The 23,341-nt window shown below is 44.1% G+C and overlaps 2 protein-coding genes across 7 annotated transcripts in view; one reads left to right on the top strand and one right to left on the bottom strand.

Annotated features, from left to right (window-relative positions):
- Nucleotides 1-207: 207 nt before the first annotated feature.
- DDX5 (DEAD-box helicase 5) lies at nucleotides 208-8,421 on the bottom strand. The gene is made up of 13 exons (XM_006110598.4): nucleotides 8,233-8,421; nucleotides 6,682-6,847; nucleotides 6,373-6,469; nucleotides 6,157-6,290; nucleotides 5,946-6,011; nucleotides 5,273-5,414; nucleotides 5,032-5,192; nucleotides 4,601-4,773; nucleotides 4,186-4,296; nucleotides 3,818-3,879; nucleotides 3,677-3,736; nucleotides 2,200-2,424; nucleotides 208-887 (listed from the first exon to the last, which is right to left on the bottom strand). The coding sequence occupies exons 1-13, from the start codon at nucleotides 8,256-8,258 to the stop codon at nucleotides 505-507; spliced, it is 1,806 nt and encodes a 601-aa protein (XP_006110660.1). The 5' UTR covers nucleotides 8,259-8,421; the 3' UTR covers nucleotides 208-504.
- Nucleotides 8,422-13,388: 4,967 nt separating this feature from the next.
- The window catches only part of CEP95 (centrosomal protein 95), a 39,691-nt gene continuing 29,738 nt past the window's right edge, over nucleotides 13,389-23,341 (top strand). For 3 of the 6 annotated variants that reach the window (XM_075903914.2, XM_075903913.2, XM_075903918.2), the window contains exons 1-4: nucleotides 13,661-13,757; nucleotides 15,338-15,466; nucleotides 19,398-19,505; nucleotides 22,963-23,076. In XM_075903914.2, the coding sequence (XP_075760029.2) occupies nucleotides 13,736-13,757; nucleotides 15,338-15,466; nucleotides 19,398-19,505; nucleotides 22,963-23,076 (373 nt within the window). In that variant the 5' untranslated portion in view covers nucleotides 13,661-13,735. Of the gene's footprint in view, nucleotides 13,510-13,535; nucleotides 13,758-13,916; nucleotides 14,167-15,337; nucleotides 15,467-19,397; nucleotides 19,506-22,962; nucleotides 23,077-23,341 lie in introns of those variants that run through there. The other 3 variants (XM_075903917.2, XM_075903916.2, XM_075903915.2) reach the window with 3 other exon arrangements.

Genomic DNA, 23,341 nt, shown 5'->3' with positions numbered 1-23,341 from the left:
CCCCAAAGGCGTTTCAATGTTACTAACCAGTAAAACGAAGCCACAGCATTAGAATGCATTAGGCTGGTTCTCTAGCAATATAACAAAGACTGTTATGTGAGGATAAATGAAGGTGTAGAAAAAAAAGCCTTTCTAGGATTTAAGATTTATCGCTTGTTTCACCGATGTAGGTTCATGTACTTAAGTAAATTTCCACATCACAGAAAATTCAGTCTTCAAATATCTTTATTGGAAGGCCATGCACTGCCCTCTTACTGTATTTCAAATCACTGTACATTTACTTGGTGAAAACACTGCCTGCATTTTCTAGTACAAAAAACTAAAAATTGTTTCAGGAATGTAGAGAAATATTCAACTTAAATAGCGAAAAAGTGCACCATAATTTACTGCTGCACTGTAGTCACTTCTGCATTTTCCGTAAGTTTCTTAAATAACTATCCTGTCTTGATAACACACAATATAAAGAGCAATTATGAAAAACAGACATTTAAATATACTTCTAAGTTATTGAGTATAACCAGCTGGCATTGGGTAACCTATCATAGGAGCAGCACCAGTGGCAGGATACGCATACTGCTGTTGGTTCATACCATTGTGCATAGTTGCAATGTTACTTGCATACTGTTGATCATAACCATTCTGATAAGCTCCTGCAGGGTTAGCAGTAGCTCTGAAGCTAGTTTGCATGCCAGCAGATACAAAGCTAGTTCCAAATGGAGTTCCATTACTGTAGGTTTGTGCACTGTAGCCACCATTTTGGGCTTTTGCTCCGAACTCTCTCTTTCCTACTGCACCGTAAGTTCTCTCAAAGTTCTCTCTCTCTCTGAAACCAAATCCACCCCTTTTGCCCGCAGAATATCTGTCACGTCGATCACCTCGGGAACGACCTGTGAAGAAAAAAAATCCAGGTGAGTGACAGTCAAGCATCAATATCCATGTAATTCAGGCACGTCAAGTACCTGCCTGCATTTCAAGGCACCCAAATTCTGTGCACAACTTTCACATTCCTAATATTAAACTCTTCACATGAATAGTCAACCAGTATCACCCTTAATGGGTGAGACTTACTGGTTCTGGTTAACCAGTGGGTGCTGTAGCAGCTCCTCCGCCCCCATTACCACACAGTGTAGGCAGTGTAAGTAATGCAGAGCCTGCTGCAAACATGGGGGACTCCAGCCAGGCCACAGTGGCCCATCTGCAGCAGGAGGCCACTCCAGTCCAATTACTGCAAATCCACCCACCCTTTAATTGGTTAAACATTGATGTTTAATCTGTTAATGATTGAACAAGATTTTACATCCCTATTTAATATTGAAACAGTTATGGAAAATAGTGCAGACTGCCTAACTCTGAAGGAGGGTCTTGGTCTACATCTGATCCATCACCTCTACATAGCCAATAAGCACTTAAATGGACTGATTAGAGAAGCATTAGAGTCCTAAAAAGCAAAAAGTGAGGTTGCACAAAAGACTGGAGGTGAAATGCAGGATGGGAATAAAGGGAACCTGATATTGGACGAACATTTTTCCACCCCAGTGTAATAGCAGATTGGTACCAAAGCAAGTGATTTTATGTAAGAGTATATTCTGTTACCAATCTTTGCTATTGCTTTCAAAGTGACAGCAATTTATTACAGATAACTACAGTATTTTATATCTGTCCACTAAGGATGTAAAACTGTGTATCCACTGAAAATTTCAGTAAAGATATTCACACACAGGATAGGTGAGAACTGGATTTTAAGATGGCCCCCATTCTCCCCTCATCCTGTGCATGTCAAAGGGGAGGCTGCCTACTCTCTTCCCCCACACTTTTGAGACAGCTCCCCATACACACCAGTCCCAGCATCCCCCAGCCCGCTGCATGATACAAAAAGAGGAGGAGAGGGGGGCTCTTTGTATAACTAAATGGGCCCAGACTCATTGGTTAACTGTTCTACTAAAGTCACATCCCTAATGTCCACAAGCCATAATTAAATTACTTTTTCTGCACAACTGACATTGATTCAATACATTTAGTAACAAATGTAAAAATCTGTTTAACTGGCAAGATGACAAATCTTAAATCACTCCTGAAGTAAAATGTTAGTACCCCTCTCCAGTAGAGGGCCTTGAAACACTGAAGTTGAAAATACTTGTCTGAAGTCCTAACAGGCTACAAAAAAAATGCATTGACAAAGTGTGTAAATTGAGTATTTACCTGAACCTCTGTCTTCAATCAACTGAAGCAATTTGGGGTTGATAGCTTGATTAGCCTCCCGAAGCACAGAGATGAGGTCGCTTACTTGCTTTATATTGTTAGGAGTAAAGAATGTGTAGGCTGTGCCTGTTTTGGTACTACGGGCAGTTCGTCCAATTCGGTGGATATAGTCCTCTGAGGAGTTAGGGTAGTCATAATTGATGACAAATTTCACATCTTCCACATCTGTAAAGTGTTGCAGTGCAGCAAAAGGCAATGTACAAGATTTTGCACACCACAACAGCCAAATCAAAAATAAACGTTAGACAACTATATTTGTAAGAAGCTAATGGCTGCAAAGAATGTTGTTAGAATTATCCATTTTGCTTGAATATTGTGGAAGAGAAAAAGAGTATGTACACTCCATCTGTACCAATCTCATCACACCCACCCAGTGATCTAAAAACCTTACCATAAAGGAGAATGCATTTGCTTGTCATTCCCAACTCAAGAGTTCCCTTACAATCATCAAGTGACTTCTGAATGCTTCTTGCAGTAGGGCCACTAAATCTCACAGCAGCCTCTTCATGTGCTCATTTGAGGACCTTAGAGTAAAAACACACAAGGTCCTTCACATACACACTCATCAGAAGCTCAAAAAAAAATGGGCCACACTGCTTGTCTTGCCAAGACCTTTCAACCGCAGCTGCAAGAAAAACATACCTGTCCCCCAAAGTCACCAAGTTGTTTTTATGCACTGTGTCTCGTCTAGGCAAGCGCTTCCAAGAAGCCAGGGTTCACTTGAGAATGTGTCTCTCTCTGGCAGGTCTCGACATGACGACTGGTGTATAGGTGAAGGAGGAACTTTGACTTTCAAAAGGAGAAGCCATTGCTTTCCCGCCCCACTTGTTAAAGTGAGAGGTGGACTTTTTCTCAGATCTCATGTGCCAGTACTCACCAATTTGTACAAGGCTTAGTACATTTTAATGCTGCTCTCTCCATTTCAAGGTTGAATTTAATTTCATTGAACAATGAAGTTCATATAATTATTTTCTTCGACATTTCAGCAAAGTCACTGAAATTCAAAGACCCACAGATCACAGTGAACAGTATGCACAGAGCTACAGCACTGCACCATGGCAAATCATGCAAAGCATGGGACAGAAAAATATACCAGGGCAACGTGAACTGTGAATGAAAACTGCCGTTTCATGAGAGAACAGTTTATGGGGTAGTAGTTTAAGAGATGGTCTTTGCCTTTTGAAGATTACTGGCACACAATGCTCTCAGCTTTCACCTCTCTATTCGACTGGAAGCAGCCAGCCGATCATTTCCACTAGTCCTCCATCCCCCTCGAGTCCTCCGATTGTCATGCCTAGGCCTTGCCACAAAGACTGCACCTTTATGTGAAAAAAACTTAGAAAAATGCAGAGGTTAAAGAAAGCAATGAACTTTCTTTAAATGTTCTGGCAACTGACATTACAGGAGTTGTACTAACCTAGACCTCTGGATGCAACATCTGTGGCAATCAGGATAGGAGCTTTTCCATGTTTAAATTCTGTAACAGAACAACTGGATTAGCTTATATTTGAGAAAAAAAATCTGAAGAGTGCCAAGAACAAGCTTGAATCACACTTACCATTTAGAACCCAGTCTCGCTCCTGCTGACTTTTGTCACCGTGGATACCCATTGCTGGCCACCTGAAAGCGCATTTACATTGAGTGATTATCAATTTTATACCTACACAGAACAAATTCAGGAACTCTGCAAATATGTATGGTTCCAATCTGTTTATATACTTCTGCTTTTTAAGTGGAGCAGTTTCAAGCTCTTAAAATGGAACTGAAAAACATTTAATGAATTTATACTGCATCAATTAAAAATAGATCTTGCTGGAGGGCAAGTTATTTGGATCAGTGAACTGACAGAAGCTTAGCTTGGCGTATAGCTAAGCTGCACAGTGAAATCTAAATAAGCTAAACATTCTAAAGTTAGAGGAAACATACCCATCTCTTCTCATTTTTCTGGTAAGATCATCACATCGTCTTTTGGTTTCCACAAACACAATAGTTTTGTTTTCTTTCTCGCTCATAATTTCTTCCATCAACCGAATAAGCCTTTGCAAGAAAAATTAGTTAATCAAAAAGCACAACTAGGAGATTCCTAAAACTAGCATATTGTTTCTATTAGTGCTATTAAAAGTCACAATTTGACTCCAAATAAAACCAACTTCTAAGCCCCACACTAAGTTGTTTAAATTATGGTAAACTTCATCATAAGTGAAATAAAAATCAAAGGAAAACCACACTGAAAATTTGCTAATTCTATTAATTCAGTAGATCCCATGAAGACATCTGACTTTGAGAATTAGTTTTACACTCCCCAACTGCCTTGGGAAGCACAAATTCAGTGACTACTTACTTGTCATCTTTCTCTACATCATGACATACATCCACAATTTGAAGAATGTTGTGATTTGCACTTAGTTCCAATGCCCCAATGTTGATGTGTACGTATTCTTTCAAGAAGTCTTCGGCAAGCTGTCTAACTTCTTTGGGCCATGTTGCACTCCACATTAGAGTCTGCCTGTCAGGCTGAAGATACATTAAGACTGTTTATTAATTTGAGTCATCCCAGTAGAACTGCATAGTTCAGCAATGTAGCAAATGTTGCACCCAGCTATGCAGTGGACAGGTTAGATCCAGTCCAATTTAGTTAATATAACTGATGGGGATTGAATTCAAAAGTTTGATTACAAAAATTATGATAAATAGAAAGCAAGGTGCCTACATATGTTAAAGTAGATTACTTTTGATTCAGTAAAGATCAGAACATGACTCCTTTTAACTTACCCTTATCTGATCTACAATTTTTCTGATCTGAGGTTCAAATCCCATGTCAAGCATTCTGTCAGCTTCATCAAGTACAAGGTAAGTACATCTCCTGAGATTGGTCTTTCCAGCTTCTAAGAAGTCTATGAGTCTTCCAGGTGTTGCAATACAGATTTCCACACCTTAAACGAAGCACAGAGCTTAGCATAACCGACAAAAAAGTTTCCATATTGCCTATGTCCATACGTTAACAGATTCTTACCTCTTTCTAAATCACGAATTTGTGGTCCCTTTGGAGCACCTCCATAAATACAAGTAGACTTCAAACGACAAGCTCTGCTATATTCAGCTGCCACTTGCTGCACTTGTTGAGCCAGTTCTCGAGTTGGTGCCAGCACCAGACACTATAAACATTGTAAATATCAAATTAGTACACCAGCAGGGTAAACAAGCACAAAATCTTTCAATTTTTGCCAAATCTATTTAGAGAAAAGCTAGCTACAAGAGTCAAAGTTTTATGTAGGCAAACGTAAATTCTAAAAGATTACCAAAAATCTTTTAGAAGTGGAAAAGATTGTCTTCCGGTAACACTTTAAAAAGTGTAATAGGCTTCTTTAGGTTTCACTGCCAAGATACCCTTCAACAAGTACCCTCAAAACCAGCCATCTTTTGACACGGGGGGTTATGCCCTCAAGCTAATCCAATTTTGGGAAGCACACTTTGAATTCTTCAGTCTTAGAAGACAGTCTATACACAATGCACCTAAGCCTGATGGACTAGCTAAAACATGAAACTGACTACTTGCAAGGTTTATAATGATGCAGCATTCAAGTGCCTAGCTTTTCTACTCAATCCACATACTCCAACCCCAACAATTTGCATTTAAGAAAGCCAGATTCCTCTAAAAGAAAAGAGCTTCATATTCTTATACTCACAATAGGTCCATCTCCTCGCTCCAGGAATGGCTGATGATTTATATGCACTATAGCAGGCAACAAGTACTGTGTGAAAGCAAAAACTCATGTTATACATACATATATCTAAAACACTAGGAAATGCAACTAGATTTGCAGTTTTATGTATTAGTAACACTTTGAACATGGAAATGCAGTTACATAACCTGAACATTGTAAAGTTACAACTTACGGACAAGGTTTTCCCAGATCCAGTCTGTGCTACTCCAACCATATCCAGTCCACTCAAAGCAACAGGCCATCCTTGTGCCTGAATAGCAGTTGGTTCAGTGAAATTCTGTCCCTGAATTACTTCCATAACATTTGCTGCAAAAGAGAACCAATGAATTAGAAGCTTGCATTCATGATGTCTGAGTGAACCCCTGGATATACAGGTATCTGTACTCACCAGGAAAGTTAGCTTCATAGAAATTTATAAGCGGTTTTGGACAGGTATGGCCCTTCACTGTGATTTCTTTGCTTGCTCTGTACTGTTCAACCTCTTGCTGCAAAACATAATTACATTAGCATTATTTAAGCTTTATCTAGAGCAAAATTGCAATTGACTGAAATCAGTTGTATTCAAATGAAGTGTAATAATTTCTCTAAACTTACTGATTCATATCCCACATAATAAGTCGTCAAGTAAAAAACACATTAAGGGTCAATTCCTGCACGGATAAACAATTTTAATAAAGCAAACAGCCATGGTACATACCACAGTGCGTCTGACTACATCAGGATGCTCTTGATAAAAATTCTTCTCAAATTTGGGCAGTTCATCTAGGTTCCATTTCTTTTTTGTAAGTTTTTCTCCAGGGTTTCCAAATTTCTTTCCAGATAATGGTCCGCCTCTGCTTCCTCCAAATCGAGGGCCACCAAACCTAAAAAATTATTAGCCATGAAAATGTTTGCAAAATGTACCAGTCTCTTATGTGACAGTTAACTCACTTCCATAGTAAGATCAATGCTAAAATACTCAATATAGCTAATTCCTAATTTGTGTTCATCAATATTTGGAGAAAGCATTTAGCTGCCCGTTTTCACTTCCAAAGTATAATAAAAGCCACAAGCAGCAGATTAGGATTAGTCACCAAGTACCTAACACCCCAAATAAAGGAGCACCTAATTTTCTAAAGCATTTAAAATGAATCGCTGGAAACAAAAACAAGGCTAGCCCTAACGCCTTGGTAACAGAAGTGACACTCCCAGTGTGCGTCAGAGATTGAAGAAAGCCAGTGTATGCCCGTGGGTGGGGCGTTATGAAATCTAGAAACATTCTCGTAAGTGGGTGCCTATGGGATGCTTTTTAATTTAAACAAGCACAACAAATTCGGGTAAGGAAACAAAACCGGCCGCAAGACGCTGGGTCCCAAATAAAAAGCGCATCGGAGTCTCTTCGACGGAAAACGATAAAATCACCAGCGCCCCCAAATCCCGTTCAGCCGCCAAGTACGCACCCCCCATCTCACAACTGGGCCAACGGGCACCGTGAAGGGTTATTCGCCCCTCCAGGCCCCGTCCCCATCCACCCGGGCTAGGCGGCGAAGTGCCCCCGCCCCCGCGGAGAACATGGCGGAGCGGCAGCCGCGGTTTCCTTTGTTTCTCATTTCTGTCTACGCCACATTTTCCAGCCGCTGCCATTTTAGAGGCTGGGCGGGGAGGGGGAGGAACAAAGGCAGCAGCCGGCATTTTGATTTCCCCTCAGTCACCGCATGGCGGGGCCGGCCATTCACATCCGCTTACACAACACAAAGCAAGAGCCGGCCGGCTTTAGCCCCAGACGCCATCTGCCCAGGGCGGTTCCGGAGCGGGAAGGGGGCAGTTTCGGTCACCGGAGGGGCGCGTGCACGACCCGTTAAACCGCCAAACACGGTTCCGACTGCCCGAGCCACCAAACCGGGAGACCTGGAGCCCGAGCTGCGGCGGGGGGAGGGGCGCGTTCCCGACCCCCCCCCCCCCCCCCCCCACAACCCGGAGCCGACGATCCCCAACCGTCGAGGGCAGATTGCTCAGCCGAGTTTGTACTTCACCGGCATTCGGTCACCAGCCCCCGGGCTCGCCTACCACTCTCCCCCCCCCCCAGGTGCCCCCGACTGCTGGGATCCGATGCCATCGCCCCCCATCGCCGCAGTCAGCGGCCCCTCCCGCCATTCGCGGATCGATGGAGAGGGCGCCCATCCCCGCCGCCATTTTACATGGTTCAACGGCCGGTAGAGCCGTTCGGAGGAAACACGGCGGCAAGCGCCGGCCGGGGCCCCAGACTCACCCTCTGTCCATGTCGTATCCAGGCATAGCAATGGCGGCGGCGGATGAGACGAGCCCGAGCACTGAAGCGAGAGGCAGAAGGTACGGGAAGGTCAGGGACTGCAGGCGACTCTAATGAATGGGGAGCGTCGAGGCGCCCGAACGCCGGTTATATAGCCGGCGCCCCAGGGAATGCTGGGAACCGGGTCGTGACGCGAACTCAGAACCCTTCCCTCTGTCCTGCGTCAGAGATCGAAGCAGCCGTATTCCCCTCCCCCTCCTGTGGGCGTGGCCGCGAGCGCTAGGTTCTCGACTTCTCTTTTGCTTCGCCGGCCGGTTTTTACCCTCGCAGGCGGAAGTTCCCCTTTCCACTTCGGGCGTGGCTCGCGCTACAGTCACTGCCCGGCATCCCCGCCCCCTTTCCGTTTTCCAGGCGCGTGCCCAAAGCCCTCGAGCGGCGTCCTCCCCTCCCCCTAACTTCAGCCTTTCGCGCCCACGCTTCTCAGAGCGCGAGCCGCCCGCGCCTGCGCATTCCTAGTGGTGTCATCCCCTCCCCCTCATGCTCCGTTGTTGTCATCAGAGGCCTACTGTGTCCTTTGTAGCCCCTTTATGATGGAAGAGGAGCGGGAGGGGGGCATTAACCAGCTGGGGCGCTGCACAGTCCCTCTCTCTGCCCCGAGGCTATATAGGGGAACCAGCCCACTCTCATCAAAAGGGCATTGCCCCCAACAGCCCCAGGTTCTGACATGGCTGTTCCCCACACACACACACACACACCCCCCAGTAAATGTGACTCAGCAGGTGGTTCATCATCGTTGGGAGTCAGGAGCTTTGTTTTATGTAGAATCCTAGGACTGGGGCTGAAGGGGACCTTGAAAGGTCATTAGGTCCACAAACCTTCAGAGAGGCAGGATAAACCCAGATCATCCCTGACAGGTGTTTGTCCAGCTTGTTCTTGAAAGACTTTAACAGTGACAGCCCCCGGGGAAGCCTGTTCCACTGCTTAACTGCTATTTGGAATATTTTCCTGTATCTTGCTGCAGACCAAGTCCATTACTGTGTCTATGGAGAACAATTGTTCATGGTCCTCTTTCTAAGAGCCCTTTAACATATTTCAAGCCTGTATCAGGTTTCTCTGTCAGTTTTTTTCTCGGGAATAATATGCCCAGGTTTTAAAACTTTCCCTCACAGTTTTTTTTAAATCTTTGTATAATTTTTATTGATCTTCTCTGGCCTTTCTCCAATTTACCTACATCTTTCCAAAAGTTTAGTACTCAGATTTAGGCACACTACTCCAGCTGATGCACCACCATTGTGAAGTAAAACAAGACAATTAACTATAGTGTTAGCTGCAACACTATTTTAATACAAATTGCAGATTTATATTAGCTTTTTTCTAACTACATCACCTTGTTAAAATGTTCAATTTGTGATCATGAGAACCCCAGATCCTTTTCAGCAGTACTACTAACTAGACAGTCAGTTCCTATTTTGTAGTTGTGCATTTAATTTTTCCTTCCTAAGTGAAATATTTGCAATGTTTTTATTGAATTTCATCTTGATTTCAGATCAATTTTCCAATTTGTAAAGGGAATTTGGAAATCGTATCCTCTAAAGTGCTTGCAACTTCTCCCAGCTTAGTGTCATTTGCAAATTGTATAAGCATATTCTCTATTATCCAAGTCATTAATTCAGATCACTAAAAGCACTGGACCCCTGACTGACACTGTAGAACCCCACTAGATATGCCCACAGAAACTACTCTTAGTCTGGTCTTGCAATCAGTTGCCCACTCAGCATATAGTATTTCATATTACCCATTTACCATTACATTACCTCATGTTTCACTACATATTGCATCTGCACTATTTTCAGAAATTCTTCCTTCATTGCTTTAGCACCTGCTGATGCCCAGTTTTCCCTAGAGCTTCCATTGCTGCTAGGAACAGTGGAGATGCTCCCATACTAAACTAACAATGGGATATTTTTAAATTAGTGGTAAGTCTGGAGCTGGCAGCAGGAGTTGGGCCCATCCCAGCACTCACTGGCTGTAGCAGGAAGTAGAAGTACCTGGCTCCTGCCTATTCTGCTCTGCTAGCTCCCAAATGTGTCACTGCTTCCTGCTTCCAGCAGGGGTGGCCCCAATCTCTGCTGCCAGCACCAGGCCCCCTGATAATTCCCTGGACTGCCCTGGGCCCCACACTGACCCCAAAAGCGCAGATCCTGGGATGGTTGCTCCTCAACTGTCCATAGCACAGGACAGCGCTGTCTTCTGTTCTGTGAAAGAGCAAACAACATTTCCTTATTCTCTTTCTCTACATCTGTCAAGATTTTATAGGCCTATATCATCTTCCCGATGTTAAATCTCTTTCAAGCTGAAAAGTCCTAGTCTTTTTAATCTTTCCCCATACGGAAGCTGTTCCATACCCCTAATCATATTTGTTGCCCTTCTCTGTTGTGTCTTTCCCAAGTCTAATATATTTTTTGAGATGGAATGACCAGATTGGCACACACTATTGAAGATGTGTGCATACCCTGGATTTATATAGAGGTATTACATTTTCTTATTTATTATCTCTCTCTTTCCTAATCATTCCTCACATTCTGTTTTCTGACTGGACGCCCATAGCATCTAGCTATGAATCAGGACTTCATTGTGGTAGCTGCTGTATAAAGAATAAAAAGATGGTTATTTTCCCAAGGAGTTTACAAAGAAGCCTTAGATGCTATATTTTGAATATGCAAAGCTATTTGATTTTTCCTTTGCTCCTTCCTTTTTTATACCAAGTGGCATGATATGTTCATTTATCAATTAAGTCATGGCTTTATGGAGGTCTCTGCTTATATTGAAACCCAGATTTGGTACTAGAGTCAATATAATTGACTTTCTGGTTTGTATGTCACTGTAATTCACTGCTCTCAGACTAGTAATTAAGATCCCAAATGCTTTTGTCTTCAGCCTTCTTCAGGTACCATACATTACATGTGTTTGGGATATTAATGAACAGGGCACTCCAGATTCTGGGGTAACATGGATTGATGCAATATAGAATTTTGAAAACTTTTAGCCACTGTTTCATGGATAAGCAAATGTGTTTAGGCCACTGGATATCTATTGCAGCTAAGGAAAGCTGGAAACTTCAGTGACAGCAGTAAAGGGGAGTAAACATAAGCAGGCAACATCTTTCAAAGTTTTCTCCTGCATTGGGGTGATAAGAGTCCCCAACATTCCTACACTCTAGAACAAGTCTTTCAAGATCAAAAACTTTCCTGTGCTTTCTTATCTTCCCAAGCACTCCTGAAGCCTCATTTCCCTTTAATCCCAATCCTCTATGTTCAAGAAAAGCAGCTTAAACTAAATCCTTTATTGACAAATTCCTCCCAGCATTTCCTAGGACAAACTTGACCAGAGCTCTCTCATTTTGTGCTGTCTCCTCCCCCAGTACTTCATATCTACTGGGACAAGCCTTCTCGACACCTGAATTTGGCCTTGAAAGTCTACATCCAGTAATCTTGCATAATACTCTATTTCAGAGTGATTAGATGTACAGTGTATGTCTTTAGTTAGCAGTCTGTAGAACTGTTTGTTATGCCTTTCTATCATTCATTATGTTATTCTGAGTCAACATACAAGACTTTTCACTATCATTATGCATTATTGACTTGTAATACGATTATTGATGCTTTAAACATAACACATAGCTGCTGCTTCAATGAATTTAAAGTGAAGATAGACAATGAACATAGATAAGGGGAAGAAACAAAAAGAGTGAGATGCAGAAGTGATGTTTATTATAGGATTTAGGGTTTGTGGGGGGTTTTTTGAGCTAGAGCCATTGAAAGGAGTAAGAATTTTTGTGCTACCCATTAGTGAACATTTCTCAGACTAATGGTTCCACTCAAACCAGGATCAAGGGGACCCCTGCCTCTCTTTCCATAGGTCCTGGAACACTTACGTTGCTCTGTGTATGTAATGATACCCTGCATCACTAGGGTGTCAAGCTTTCCCAACAGAATGCCATTTCGGACCAGATGCCATTGCCGCAAATGGTGTTCAGTCCATCAATTCTGGGAGAGTTGGAAATCCTATGCATCACTGTTACTGTCAGGAGTTGTGGGTGCTCCACCCTCTGATATGACCCTATTACTTTCTCTGGGAGGCTTCCTGTGAGGGCATACCCACACTGTCCTTCCTAGACTGTTCTCTGTGGGCAGTAGGAATCAGGTTGCCACTTGTCCTTGTTTTTACAGGAGCATCCCTGATTCGAGATATCTATAATGGGAAATCTGTTGTAAGGGTGCTCAGTACACTTTGCCAGCTGTCTAGTTTTATGAACTCAAGATCATCCTGAACATTCCAATTTTTTTGTACCTCAGAGTTGGCAACCCTGCCTAGGACACTGGGTGCAGGGAAATGCACATCACTCCCAGGGCAAAGAAAGAAGAGTTCCTTGGGACACCGTTGTTGTTCTCATTGGGTTTGCTATAAGGTAGCCAATTTTGTTTAACCTTATTTCTGGAGATTTAATCACGACATAATCTTTAATTCCTGGCCAATCCTGGAAGGGTGTCAACTCTACCTGTGCATGCCAGGTTTTCCCCTAGTGCTGTCCATTGTGTGTGTGTGAGATCCTATAGCAGGAGTTTTCAAACTGTATTACACTGCAACCCCACCCCTTCTAACAAAAACTACTGCACCAACCCCAAGAAGGAACCACTGCTTGGTGGGGAAGAGGGAGCCAAAGCCTGAGGACTTTAGCCCCAAGCAGAGGATCTAAAACCTGAGCCCTACCGCGAGTGGGGCTCAGGCTTCAGTTTTGGCCTCATGACTCACAAATCTAAGCCAGCATTGCCAACCCCATTAAAATAGGGTCGTGACCCATTCTGGGGTCTCACCAGTGCCCTATAACTGTCTGTCAGAGATGGGGTGGTGACTAGTCTGGCTTTCACAGGCCTCTCCTGTGGGTGCCCTCAATCCCCTGGTAGCGCTCCACAAGGCGGAAGGTCCCACGTGAGACCTGCCATCACTCGTGGGGTCGCGGCTCACACGCTGCATTCCTCACGGTTTTGCTCAAGTAGAATCCGACTACGTCATAGTCCAACTGTAACCCTGGAGACTGGGGGCTGGGAGGAGGGTTGGCCAGGATCACATGACCCAAACGCGAGCGCTAATTCGCGCGCGTTGCTTAGCGGTACAAGAGACCCCGCCCCTCTCGGTTGCTATAGCAACCGGAGCCGACGCGGCGGCGAAATAACCCTAGCGACAAACGTAGCCGGTGTTTAATCAGACCCCGAAACGGTGAAAACATCTGCGATATCGGGTAGAAAACGGGGGTGGCGGAGTTATAAAGTATAAAAAAAAGAAGCAGCTCGCCAGGAAGTCCCGCCTCTTCCGGCTCCGGCTTGACCAATCGTTGCGGGGGAAGTGCTGACGCGATATTTAAATATCCTGGAAGGGCGGGGGTAAGGGAGCTGTTGTTGGGCGCGCTGAGGGAGCTTCGGCATCGCGTCCCAGTGAACACATCATGGGCAGCTCTGAGGAGAGAGGTGGGGGGGCGTGCAAGGGAGCCCCACGGGCGGGGGGAAGGGGGGTTCTGGTGGGAGACGGGGGCGGTATGGGGCGCCTCCCTCCCAACTCGAGCTACTTACCTGGCCCTATTCACCCTGGGCACCAGCTCCCCACCCGCCCTGCGCGCTACTGGCTGCAGCACACAGGCAGGTTAAGTGACGTGACTAGGGTCACCGAGTGAGAGCGAGGCGGGATTGAACCCTTCACCCTTGAACCCCGGGCTCGTGCCCTGTGTGGTCACCCATCTTATCGAGTCCCCACCCGTGAGCTCGGGTGGATCGCTGCCATGCATCCCGGAAATCTGTGTGGGGCCAGGGAGTGGGGGGAATGACTGCTGTAGCAGGGAGCCCTCTGGACTTGTCCTCAGAGTTATGTTTGTCTATAACAGTTAAGTAGAACAGCACACACCTGCCAGGCTGCCTCTTGTTCTTGTCCCCATGCTGGACTAGGTGGGGAGCAGTGTTCCCTCTAATCTTTTCCACCCGTGTGAGGCATAATTGTATGTGCGCATTCACACGTGCCTCAGTGCACCACCAGGAGAAATAAAAACCTTAGCTGAGGGCAGTCTGTTTATCAGGGAGGCAGCATTTGAATCTTTCCTGAGCAGTCATATAAGCTCGCAGCTTTGTACAATGAACATATGAGTAGTTGTCTTTCTCTCCTGTCTCAGTACTGTTTTGTGAGCCAGTACCTGCAATCTTATTGGCCCTGTGTTTTCTCCTTCTCTTGTCTTGTAACTTAATTACAGACTCTGAGGCTTTCTCTTGGGTGAACAATCCCCAGATGACCTCATTTAATATGTTAATACTGAAAATGAAACAAGTTATTTGGCCATAGCCTAAGGACAATTAAACAACCAGAAAGTATCCTTTAATTTTATAATGTGAAAATGAAATAGGAGGGCGAGTGTTTTGGGAGGCAAATGTAGGTATCCTTCAGCCTGTGTTGGAAAAAATAGATCTGGACACCAAAAGGCTCTTGCTGCTCTGCCAACAATTTGCTAAGCTATCTGCCACTTATTGAATAGTCTGTTTCATACACTTTATCTGTTTAAAATTATGCAGAAAAACCTTTTGTGTAGGGCAGAAAAGAGAAATGTGTGTGTGTCAGCACTGCTGGCAAGGGAGGGAGTTAATTTGTTTCTCTGGACCTCTGGTAGGCTACCAACAAACTTCTGCCCTTCTTCCCATGATGAATATTTTGTTGCCCCAGGTGACTGCCTTTAAATTAAAGCTGGCCTTGCCTGTCCCCTGCGTATTTGTGCATTTCATATTATACTTAATTTTTCCTCTTTATTTTTCTGCCCAAATAGCAAAGAACACACCAGTTTCCATAACAAAAAACAATTTGGGGGACAAAAGGCTGTCTTTCTCTCCTGTCTTTTGCTCCCACCAGTAAATAAAAAATACATAATTATTTGGTAGGTATAAAGAGACATTTTTTACTAACGAAAGTGTTACATGAGCCTTTTGCTTAGTCTCTCTCCATCACACTGTACATTGAAAGGTTTTGTACTTTTCTAGCTAAGTCATTTACATGTTTTAACTCTTTTTAATAGAATGGGTTGATGTTGCCAATGATCTTCTTATGAAATGTCATATAAATCTACATGTGACGAAGCTCTCAGAATGTGATGCCAGTGTATTTGTGCGTCTTTATGAGTCAATCTTGGGAGAAAAAGTACCAGGTAGGAACAGAGCTCCTATATAATTTATATCTATAGTGGCTTTCTTTCATGTCTGTGTGAATACAGACATAAATACAAGTGTAGTAGGAGAGGAATTTATTAATCTCTCAAGTGCAATAACATTTTCAAAAGTGAAATCACAAAATAAACTGAGGCCAGTAGAATACACTATGCATATGGCCCAACCAAATTTGCATCCAGGAAAATGACACGGCAGATTATGAAATCTGGTCTCTCCCTGTGAAATCAGGTCTTTTGTGTGCTTTTATGTTATTTCCTTACTATATATTTTAGAAATTTCTGTCTCTGAGTTTGTTTGTTCAAGAACTTCTCCTAAACGGTAAGACCTAGAACTACCAAATTTGGTATGAAGTTTCTTCTTATCGTAACTTAAAGTAAGGTAAGGGTTAGGGATGTAATAGTATAGTTGATTAATCGATAAGTAAAGGCTTATAGGTTAATACTATACACTACACGCATTCCCCTGGCCAGTAAATTTTTTAGCAGGCTGGTCAGCAGCCTGGCTCAATCTTGGCTTGAGCCAGGTCCAGGACCTACCCCCACTACAGCTCTGCATTTAAAGTGCATTAGAAGTCAGGTGGGCAGGCAGCCCAGCTCGTGCTGGGTCTGGGAGCTCAGACCTGCCCCCCTTAGACAGTAGCTGCTGTCATCCCATGCTGTTGCCTCTGTATTAGAGGTAGCAGTGTGGAGTGGCAGGCAGCTGCACTGTGAGAGGAACTGGTTTTTAAACTGGCTACCCTTGTGGACCAGAACCGGCCTGGCACCCTTCTCTGCTGCCTCTGATAGAGGCACCAGCACAGGGTTGCAGGGATCTCCCCAGGAGTGGGGCCGGAGCACACTGGCTGCCGGCCCCACCCCGGGGACTATAGAATGGTTGACTAACAGATGAGAATTAATGAAGTTAATCGGCTATCCAATTAACCGATATTTAACATCCCCGGTAAGGATTTGATTCTGCCAAGATAATGGAATGTGTGTAGAATTCGATTTTCTTATAAAATGAAAAAGGTGGTGTCTGGTAGGAGGAACAGTTATACTGCATAATGCCCATGGGGGGCAGCAAAGGGACTGCCAGCAGCAGCACAAAAGTAAAGGTTGCGATATGGTACCATGCCACCCTTACTTCTTCAGTGCTGTCTGCAGAGCGCAGCAGCTGGAGAGTGGCAGCTGCTGACAGAGATCAGCTCTGTAGGCAGCAGCGCAGAACTTAGAGTGGCAATACCATACAATGCTATCTTTCTGCGCTGCTATTGGCAGTGACTCTGCCATGAGAGCTGAGCTTCTGGCCGGCAACGGCTGCTCTCTAGCTGCCAAGCTCTAAAGACCACCAGCAACAACCTAGAAGTAAGGGTAGCAGTACTGGAACCCTTGCCTACAATATTATGATCTTCCTAGCCCCTTTATTGGATCAGGACCCCTACAATAACACTGAAATTTCAGATTTAAATAACTGAAATCATCAGATTTATGATTTTTAAAATGCTATAACCATGAAATTAACCAAAATGGACCATGAATTAGATAGGGCCCTAATCATGTGTATTTCTGGTAATATACTGTGTAGTTTAACATTCAAACAAACAAGTTTGAAAAATGTAGTGCATAGAAGGTTGAGTAGTCTTTAAATGTTGCTTAAACTACTCAAGTGAAATCTACAGTAGGATTTGAAGGTGTTCTGTTAGCACATGCTATCTGTGTTTTAAAGTCTAGTACAGGCAGTCCCCGGGTTACGTACAAGATAGGGACTAGAGGTTTGTCCTTAAGTTGAATTTGTATGTAAGTCGGAACTGGCTTCCTGGAATCAGCCGCTGATCAGTTTCAACAGCGGCTGAATCTGGACTCCTGGGACAGAACAGCTGGGGCACTGCTGGGTAGGTCCCCGCAGGACCAACCCGGCAGCACCCCAGCTGCTCTACCCCAGGCGTCCCGCAACAAAAGCCTGGTCTGCTGGGGGGGGGAGGGCGGGCGCACTAGCTGCGCCCCCTCCCCCCCAGCAGACCAGGGAGACCCGAGCAAAGCCGCGGAGGCGCAGAGGTCCCGCCGCCTCTGTGGCTTTGCTCCTGCCTCCCTGCTGTGCTGGGGGGTCCCCCCCAGCACAGCAAGGAGACCCGAGCAAAGCCGCACAGGCGGCGGGACCCCGCTGCCCGTGCGGCTTTGCTCCAGGGCACAGCAGGGAGACCCGGAGCAGCTTTTCTTGCCCCGGAGGACGCGGTGGCGGGACCGCTGTGCTCTGGGCGGTCCCGCCGCCCGCGAGCTCCGGGGTGAGAAAAGCCCCGTTCGTTAGTGCGGATCCGACGTAAATCGGATCCGCGTAAGTCGGGGACTGCTTGTATGTATAAGGCATACAACCTCTAATCCATGCTAATCTGGTAGAAAACTTGAGCATCTGAATATGGTGCTAGGGTAAGTTTACACTGCAAAAAAGTGTTAACTTGGGTTAGTTGAGTTAAAATAACAGTGGAAACACTGCAACTTGGCTTGTATCTTGGGTTGACAACTCAAATTCAGCCCCAGGCTCCTCTTTTGCCTTCCACTCAAACCACTAACCCAGTTGCAAGTAACGTTTCTATGTCTTAGCTAACATGGATAAAGAATGTTTTGCTATCAAAAGATAATTAAAAGCCTTATCTACCCTGGACTTTCAAACATGTTAAACATGTTTTAACAAACCTCTTATCCTGTTCTAGACAAGATTGCTGTAGTGCCAGGATTTAGAAATGAAGTTGCTAGATGGAAAATACCTGCAGGACAGCTGTCTATTATAAAAACAAATATGTATGCAAACTTGTTCAATTCTATTCTACTGACCTTCTGTGATGTAAGACTCCTATCATGAATTTTATTACAAGATTTGGCTAGGATCATGTTACAAACTATTTCTCGCCTTCCAAATTTCATGTTTATAACAATCTTTTCTTAAACTAGAGCAATGAAAAAATTAGTATACAGCTGCTGGCATTGTTCTACTTTCTACTCTGGTTGTAGCATATAGCACTTATAACACTTCCCAAATGCAGCCACAATTCATTTGTACTTGGTAATTTACCATCAGTGCTAATTCGGTAGCCCCATCAATTCTGGAAAAAAATTAAGATTTCCGCTATGGGTGTGAAGAAACCATAATTAATGTGACCCAATGCAGTATTGTTTTAGGCCATCTCTACTCCAGGGCTTTTGCAGGCATTGCAGTGAGTAGACCAGGCCTTGAAGAGTGTACAGCTGGTCTAAAATAATAGCTCTTATTAAATAACGAGGATGGATCCAGTTCATCTCAGTGGAATCTGAATCTTTGTGCTTATACCTTTGTTTACTCGGGGTGGGTTGAGGTGAGAACTACAAATGTTTGAGGGGCATCCAGACTAGTTTTTACGAAAGTGTTAATTGCTTTAATTGGCAATCAAATTCAAGGTAAAAAAAACTTAAAACAATCCCTGAAGCTTGTTGATTCAAATTAATGTTATGTTTCAAAACTGGTTCATGTAGCACCATTGCTGGTACCACATAGAAAAGAAGAGACCTTAAACAAAACAGCAAACTCTAGTTCAGCTCTCCAAATTTAAATTGTTCTCACATATTTCCATTTTACTATAGGCTATAAGGGATGAATACTACTTAAGTCAGTTCTGTCTTCTAAGTCAAGTATCATAGCTGAATACATTCTGTGAATAGTAACCAGTGGCTCTATTTGCACTCAAATACATACGTGCATTCTGTTCATATATGCAGTAACCATTGAATTGTTTTCCTATGACAAAAGACAGTAGGGTTTCCCACCCCTACTTTACACAAACCTTTGCATTTAATTTCATTACAAATAAAGTAGAAAAAATTATGTCGCTTTTGGGGCCTACACAGGGTATTGTCCCCTTCAAGTAGGCTGTTGTATGATGCAATGTTTGTTTTTGTATAGATCTCATAGCCACTCCCAGAAGCCAAGAGGATGATGCACATAATGTACAAGCAGTAATAGATTCTCTGGCATTAGACTACTTGCAGGTCAGCTTGTCACACATCACTGGTGAGTATTTACGCTAATGGTCAATGAACTGAGAAATATACACGTGTTTCTGAAAAATGGTCCAGACTTTACTTTCAATTTTATAATCAAGGATGCAATCTTTCAGAGGATGCTGTCATATCTGCATGCAAAATGGTGCACCTGCAATTACTAATGCCCAGCAAATAGAGGCTTGGTCTAGAAACTAAGGCTGTGAATATTTATAGGGGGCCTGCCAGGGACAGGGGCTGCTCCAGCAGGGATGCCAGAGCAGTCCTGGCTATGAGGCGTCCTGACTTGTGCAGCCCCTGCCTGCGGCGGAAAGGGGTGGGAATCCAGCCAAGCAGCGGGCATGGAGGCTGCTCTAGCCTGGCTGGAGCCCTCCCTGCCCTTCCCTTTAATTGGTTAACCAATTCCATAAGATTTTACACCCCTGCTGACAACTGGGCCATCAATTTAGAGAACAAGCAAATAATTAAAAAATAGATTAAAGCATGTAATTACATTTTGTGTGTGCTGTATGTGTTGAGGCTATTTGTTTTTACCTTGAAGCTACTTGGATTGAGACACAGCAGACATCCAATTATTCCTAGTGACACATATAGCAGTTTATCTTGCTTTGTGCATCAAGTCACACCCTTCCACCCAACTGGAACAATGTTGTGGTTGGTGATGTCAGGCTGTATGGAAAGAGTCTTTGCCCTTCTCACCTTGGAAACAGCAGAAGCAGTCTTGAATGTGTCCTTGGGGGTATAATTGCGATACTTGGCAACAGAAGAAAAATACATTGTGGTGGTAAACATTCAGACACTAACAGATGGAGTGTTAAAAGCAAACAAGGGAGGATGAACTGTCTAGCTAACTGGTAGATGTGTGTGTTTGAATCTGTTAAAAATAAAACTATTTGTAACAATTCAAGTGATAAATTGCCAATATGGTCTCAATTTTATTTGAAATTGATTTTAATTGGATATTGTCAAAGTGTTTAGTTTATTTACTATGATGTTAAATTGTGAATATTTATAATAGAAATAGTTAAGATATTTTAATTGTCTAAATTGGACTCCCAAAATTTATGGAGACCTTCAATTTTTAAGTTTGTTGATTCTTAAGGTGGTTGATTCTTAAGGTTTTTTAATTGAATGACATAACTTGAAATATAAACCAGATCAGTCTCTTAACAGTAACAGTGCTAACAAACATCTGCAGTAAAATACTGACAGAATAGTTCAAATTCTGGTTCCAATCATACTTTAGAAGAAGCCAAACATTCTCATGGGTGTTAAAGACCAACATTTTTATAGAGGTTGCAATATTGCTTGTGACTATTTGTAAATAACTGGAGTGCATCTAAGTCCTCTGAAATCTGAGCCTACATCCGCTCTGGGCAAGACACCCTGGGCATGTCTAAAGAACGTGCGGCTGTCATTATGTAAATGAAGCGCGGGAATTTAAATCCCGGCTTCATTTGAAATTTTGATCTGTCTAATTTACACCCCTCTTTCGAAAAAGGGATGTAGTCTAGACATGCCACCTCCTGTGGGCCGCATCTGGCCTGCCAAGCCACCAGATCCAGCCCACGGATGCAGCAAGGAGCCTCTGGCAGACTCCCCTTCTTGTTCCGTCCCTTCATGCTGTTGGGCCGTTTGTATTTCACAAAGTGTGAGCGGGGGGGGGGGAAGGAAGGAGTGGTGCTTCACGTCTTTTCCTGCCCCCAGCACAATCCCATTGGCCAGTTTCTGGCCAATGGGAGCTCCCTATTTCAAGAACAGGCAGGGCAGGATGCACCTCTCCCCTTAGGCTCTTACTCACAGAGCATATGGCTCTGCAGCTTGTGCGGGGGTGGGACAGGCTCCTGCCTGAGAAACATGCTGGACTGCTGGCTGGGAGTCTCACAGATAAGTCTCCAGCCAGAGCCTGCCTCTGGCACCCTATCCCCTCCCTCTCCCTAGCCCTCTTCCCCATGACTCTTTACCCCATGACCCCACATAAGCCTAACCCTCGGCCCCCCTCCTGAGCCCATACCCTCTCCTAGACCCTGCACCCCAATCTCTGGCCCCAGATCACAATTCCCTTCTGCCATAGGTGATAACCCAAACTCCTGCACTCCCTCCTGCACCCTAGTCTCAACCTAAACCCCTGCACCCTGATCCCTTGCCCTAGGTCATAACCCAAACCCCTGCACCCCAACCCCTGCCGTAGGTCACAACTGCCTCCTTCACTGAAACTCCCTCCTGCACCCGAATTCCTCACCCCAAGCTTCCCTCTTCACTCAACCTCCATCCCAGACAGGGGCAGCCCGTGAGCCTAAGAAAACTAGGTAGTTGCCTAGGGTGCCGCTGGCCTGGGTGCCCGATGATGACATTACGGCCATGCAGGCGGGGGCGCTGATCATGCCTCTGCCTAGGGCGCCTCAGACCACTCCTGATCCCAGACTCTGCATCTCCTCCATTAATATCATGGAAAAGTGTGGCCCTGAACCACTTTGCAAAATCTTGGAGTGCCCCCTACCCCCATCAGAAATGATTGCCTACACAGTGATTATCAACTTTGTTCTTGATGAGGCATGTATGTGGGTTTTTAGTGGCTTACATTCTGTCTAGCGAAGACCAGTAGTAGTCTATAAATAACTGGTCCCCCCTCAAAAGTGAGAATGGAACCATTCTCCTCCTAACAGCATGTCCTGCTGACTGATAGGTATGTCTACAGAGTATTGCAGGCTTTTTTGAAAGTCTCGTACATCAGCCTTCCCAGCTAATAGTTGGTTTGTGGGGTAACAGGCATGTATGAGAATCCTACCAAGTTTCCCAAATAAACTATAATGCTGCTTGCTGAACCAGTTACAAAGTGTAGGCAGATATCTCAACAGCCTGCTCTAGCATATTTTTATCCTGTAGAAACTGAATAAACTGCTAACGTGTCTTTCCTTAGAATAAGTATGCAGCATGTAACCTTGATGTCTGGACTGCTCCATGAGAACTCATGCAAAGTGTCAGTGAAGTTAGGCTTTCAATTGTTGAAACAGAAAATATACGCTTTCAGGATATTTGCAATCTCCCTTTAAAATATGTTACAGAACTAAACATCTAACAGTGACTCAGACATCTAACTGGAACTTACATTTCTTCTGAGTTGATACCTGTATTGGGGATGCAAAATCCCATTTAATCAGCTAACAGATCATGTTTATGGATAAACGTTATGTTTATGGTTAAACGTTATGTTTAATCAGTTAATCGCTTAAACAGGGACAGGTGTGGGGGCTGGAGCACCTCCCCCCACTCCCTATGCCACAGGCTGCTCTGATTGGGCTGGAGTGCCGCTGCTCCACCCGCTTATGGTTAACAATAACTGGTAAACATCACATCCCTAATCTCTGTGTGTTTCTCTGAACAGCATTTCCAAGGTTTTGACAATTTTTTAAAGTTGATGTTTTTCTCTAAGCTTTAATTACTAATTCATAGTAACCTCTGTTAAGGAGAGAACATTGTGAAAGGAGAGAGAGAATCTATCAGAAATCTGTTAGAAATATTTGATGGCCTGCTCGAATATCTTACTGAAGAAATCAGTGAAGCTTCTTCTCAGAAGGGGGGTGAGTAAAGAGACAGGTAGCTAATGAAAGTATCTCAGTTCAAGATATTAAATGCTACTGCTTATTATTATAGTGGACTTTTTCTTATCCTACCTGTGTACCTCCAGTGTAACTATTAAACTACCATATTGGGAAATAAATTCTGCCTTACAAAGAACTGTGTGTGTATGTATATATATACACACAGTTCTTTGTATGTCTGTGGGTGGAATATGGCTCCTAACACTGCTTATTCCTTTGCTCTCCCCCTCATGAGCAGCTTTTT

Source organism: Pelodiscus sinensis, chromosome 20 (genome assembly GCF_052426305.1).
Source record: "Pelodiscus sinensis isolate ZL-2025 chromosome 20, ASM5242630v1, whole genome shotgun sequence".
Taxonomy (NCBI): Eukaryota; Metazoa; Chordata; order Testudines; family Trionychidae; genus Pelodiscus; species Pelodiscus sinensis.
Note: the sequence above shows the minus strand (reverse complement) of the source record. Positions and strands in the feature narration are given on the sequence as shown.

Excerpts from the sequence above, each read along its gene's own strand:
- DDX5 (XM_006110598.4), bottom strand. The coding sequence starts at position 8,258 with ATGCCTGGATACGACATGGACAGAGG. Across the intron at positions 6,470-6,681 it reads ATGTAGTCAGACGCACTGTG|CAAGAGGTTGAACAGTACAG; the intron begins GTATGTACCATG and ends TATGTTTTGCAG. Across the intron at positions 4,774-5,031 it reads AAATTGTAGATCAGATAAGG|CCTGACAGGCAGACTCTAAT; the intron begins GTAAGTTAAAAG and ends ATGTATCTTCAG.